The sequence below is a fragment of the Martes martes genome (genome assembly GCF_963455335.1).
Source record: "Martes martes genome assembly, chromosome: 9".
NCBI classification, from domain to species: domain Eukaryota; kingdom Metazoa; phylum Chordata; class Mammalia; order Carnivora; family Mustelidae; genus Martes; species Martes martes.
This window is the reverse complement of record NC_137896.1, coordinates 42,300,884-42,305,463: the sequence shown is the minus strand read 5'-3', so window position 1 is coordinate 42,305,463 and position 4,580 is coordinate 42,300,884. Positions and strand designations below refer to the sequence as shown.

The 4,580-nt window shown below is 42.6% G+C and overlaps 1 protein-coding gene across 1 annotated transcript; it reads right to left on the bottom strand.

Moving 5' to 3' along the window:
• Positions 1 to 954: 954 nt before the first annotated feature.
• SCP2D1 (SCP2 sterol binding domain containing 1) lies at positions 955 to 1,425 on the bottom strand (the record flags this gene model as incomplete). The annotated part of the gene is made up of 1 exon (XM_080814129.1): positions 955 to 1,425. One exon carries the CDS (start codon positions 1,423 to 1,425, stop codon positions 955 to 957), a length of 471 nt encoding a protein of 156 aa, XP_080670255.1.
• Positions 1,426 to 4,580: the final 3,155 nt, after the last annotated feature.

Here is a 4,580-nt window from a genome sequence, read left to right as displayed (position 1 = left end):
AGGTCATATCAGGCTACAGCTGGTTCCATTCCGAGTCCTCCGATGTATGAACAGGGCTCCCAGAAGGGAAAGTCTCCCAGCATGACCTTTGGTTTTGTAAAATGCTCAGTACACAAGCTCCTGACACTTCAGAAATGGCACACAGGATGGAGGAGATTCCAGGAGATCCTTTAAGTTGTGGAAACATCTCATTTAAATAATGGCAACATCTCACTGGTCTAGAACAGAATAGTTTTTACCAATTCTGAAGGCTGGAGCATGAACTAGGGCAGGGGTTCTCCAGGGGTGGTCCCATCAACATCACCTGGGAACTTGTTAGAAATGCACATTCTCCCCAGCCCAGACCTATAGCACTGAAACCCTGATGTGGGGCCCAGCAATCTGGGCTTTTACCAGTCTTGCAGGTGGTGTGATGCATGCTCTAGTTTAAGATTCAGTAGCCTAGAACATCTTCCAAACCCCTGGATTCTCTTGGAATTATATCTATCCAAAGTCATGATACACCAAGAGTTCAACCCCTCTAAGTTCTGCAGATTTAAAATCTCAAAGAACCAAATTACCAACTGAAATGCAAACCGACACAATGATGGTGGGCACTTCTTTCCCCAAAGCGCAAACAAATTCTCACGAACATAATCATGAAAGCATTTAAATCCAAGTGTCAAAACCACCCATTTCTCTATGTGTGGCTTTCAACCTAACATAGTATAGTGTACATGAACCTAAAGAAAGAAAAAGACAAGGATTTTAGGTGAGACACTCCAACACTCTTTACTGCTCTAGAACCCTCACTGAAAATTAACACATCAGCAGGAAAATTAATCAAACTTGAACAGGAAGAATTTGAGTAAAAATATTGGATATTTTTTGTTTTAATCTTCAGTTTAAGCATGATTTCCGCTCAACATTATAACCGAAGAGAAGTTCTGATCATTTCTTTGGTATTTTACATGCTTAAAATTTAGCCCAATCTTTGAAAACTCTCTCGAGCTTCTGGCCAAGCAGAACTTTGCCACTCACTTTGAACTTGCCGGCAAGGAAAGCTTTCTGAGGGTTCATTTTGCCCAAAACCAACTCCATAAAGACAGGTTCCGGGATTGTGAAGACAGTGTCAGCTGGGAGCCTGGCGGATCCTGGATACATGTCCCCAGAACCATTCTTCAGATCAATGGTCCACTGCAGAATGGTCTTCCCATCTTTGGTGATGTCCAGCTGAAAGATGGCATTGACTTTCTTTACCAGTTGGGCCCCCACCTCTTTGATGTGATGGCTAATGTCCTCAAACACAGGGAAGCTCTGGAATTCTGACAGCTCTAGAGGGTGTGGCATGGCAGGTTCCCGAGCTGCACCGAGTTCTTTGAACTGGCCTGCCTGAGGCCCATCCACTGCTTTGATCTTGGGCTGATGGTCAATTCTCTTCCACATCTTACTGTGCTGGTCCTCTTGACCTTGCCGTCTGGTTTGTGAGCAGCTGTGGCCAGATTAATATCCACAAGTCAGATTGTGACATCAAAGGTAAGGCCCAAGCAGGGAATGAGGCTAGTGTGTGTGCTGCAGTCTTATTGGCCAAACAGATACTAAAATGTGACATGGGGTAAGACCTCAGATAGGTAATTGTGAGGCATATCCATACTACCCCCTCAAACCAATCAGGGCTGTTGGTCTCACAGGCCCAGAAAAGTCTGGACCCCATGTTGGGAATAAGAGAAAGTGGCCCCCGAGGGTTTTTTGGTGATATGAGTTCTGTCTTTCCAATACAGGCCTCTCCCCATAACAATCCTAATTCAGAGCAGTTATTCTGATTCCTTTGAAGGTGTTTAAATCCTTAAGGTACAGATCCTAATGCTAGATTTAGCATTACATAGCCACTGGTGGAAGGGGAAATGTTTTTAGAGAAAAATGGCTGGTTGGAAAAAGAATCAGTACCAGGACTGGCATCAGAAATCTTCAGAGGCACAGTGAGAAATCAGGGGATGGAGGGAGAAATATCCCTAAGATCAACGGAGAATGCTGCTGGCCTCAAATGATCATTGCATATAATAACATAGCCCTGCCTCTGAGCCAAGGCACTGTTGTAGGCATCACACATGTATTATCACTTTTAAGCTTCATTACAATCCTCTGAGGTAGGTACTCCTTTTATTCCCATTTTACAGATGGGGAAACTGAGACAAGGAGAAATGAAGTGATTTACCCAAAGTCATACAGCTAATAAATAGGGCAGCCAGGTTTAAACAGAGGTAGAATGACTCTAAAATACATGTATATTTTCCTTTAATTTTTAAATAATGTCAGATTTACAAAAAGGTTATAAAAACACCCAAGTTCCTGTATCACCTGCACCCCACTTTCCCAAAGGTTAATATTTTACATGGCACAGTACAATGATCTACACCAGGAAAGAAATATGGGTACAATACTATTAACTAATCTACAGACCATACTCAAATTTTGCCAATTGTCCCACAAATGTCCCTTTTCTAGTCCTGAATCCACCTTCTGGTCCAGAATCCTGCACTGAATTTAGTTTTTATGTCTCCCTAGTGCTCTCCAGTCTGGGAGTTCTTCAGTCTTTGTCTATCATGACCTTGATACTTTTGAATACTGGCTAAGTTCCTCTGTAAAATGTCCCTCATTGGGGGCAGTCTGTTTTGTTTTTTTTTTTTTTCATGATTAGGTTGAGGTTGTGCATTTTGGGCCAAAATACTACAAAGATGACCTTATGCCCTTCTCAGTACATCATCTCAGGGGCTACACGGTATCAATATGTCCCATGACTGGTGATGTTGACCTTGGTCACTTGGTCAAAGGGGTGTCTACCAGTTTTATCCACTGCAGTTACTATTTTTCCTTCTGTAATTAGTAACTTATAAGGAGATATAAGACTTTGCCAATATTCTCTTTCATATCATAATTCAGCCCTCTTTTTGCATCCTTCAGAAGTCCATCAGTGTGAAATGTACCAAATGGCCATTTTCCATCCCCATCACTCCCTTCAGATTTAACGACTGGAATTTTGCTTAAGAAGAGCTGCCCCTCATGTGCACCCGAATGTTTATAGCAGCAATGTCCACAGTAGCCAAACTATGGAAAGAGCCTAGATGTCCATCGAAGAAAAATGGATAAAGAAGATGTGGTATACATATATAATGGAATAGTATGCAGGGCGCCTGGGTGGCTCAGTCATTAAGCAGCTGCCTTCAGCTCAGGTCATAATCCCAGGGCCCTGGGATCAAGCCCCACATCAGGCTCCCCGCTCAGCATGAAGCCAGCTTCTCCCTCTCTCACTCCCCCTGCTTGTGTTCCCTCTCTCACTGTGTCTCTCTCTGTCAAATAAATTTAAAAAATCTTTTTTTTTTTTAAGGAATGCTATGTAGCCATCAAAAAAACCGAAATCTTGCCATTTGCAATGACGTGGATAGAACTAGATGGTTTTATGCTAAGTAAAATAAGTCAGCCAGAGAAAGACAATTATCGTATGATCTCACTGATATGAGGAATTTGAGAAACAAGACAGAAGATCATAGGGGAAGGGAGGGAAAAATGAAACAAGACGAAACCAGAGAGGGAGACAAGCCATAAGAGACTCTTAATCTCAGGCAACAAACTGCAGGTTGCTGGAGGGGAGGGGGGTGGGGGGATGGGGTACCTGGGTGATGGACATTGCAGAGGTTATGTGCTATAGTGGAGTGATGGATGTAAGACTGATGAATCACAGACCTGTAACCCTGAAACAAATATTACATTATATGTTAATTAAAAAAAAAAAAAAAAGAAGAGGGCGCCTGGGTGGCTCAGTGGGTTAAGCTGCTGCCTTCAGTTTGGGTCATGATCTCAGGGTCCTGGGATCGAGTCCCACATCGGGCTCTCTGCTCAGCGGGGAGCCTGCTTCCCTCTCTCTCTCTCTCTCTCTGTCTGCCTCTCTGCCTACTTGTGATCTCTGTCAAATAAATAATAATAATAAAAAAATTTAAAAAAAAAAAAAAGAAGAGCTGCCCCTTCTCCCCCATTTCTTTATTTGTTCAAATATGTCTTTATCTCAGTAGGGACTTGTGGATATTTATTTTATTCTGTGGGTCATAATCTATTATTGTCATTAAGTATTTTCTTACTCAAACTGTCCCAGGTTTGGCCATTGGGTGCTCCATGAAGTGAGTGCCTATGCCGTTTCGTAACCATGCTGCTCTTATATGCAAGTGAAGCTTCATTAAATGGAGTTGCTGGTAGCTTTGTTCTCTTGGGAAGGAATGCAGAAAATTAAAAAAAAAAAAAAAGATTTGGTATATTTTCTTTGGTACATGATAGATAAGCAACCTTTTAACTGTTCAACATGGAGCAGTTAAACAAAACCCAGCAGCTCCCAAAACCAAGACTTTACCCTGAGGCCACCTGGTATGGACATCTGCACAGAGAATTTTAAACGAAGAGGTGAGCTAATCCTCAGTAAGATTGCTGTGAGCCACCAACAGTGAACTGAGCCCCCATCACCACCCACACCCATATATGCTTTTCCTCAGAGCAGGGTTGCTCCTTCTGAATTATTCAGATAGGTCTCCAACTAGGCTGCCACTCCTGCCTCG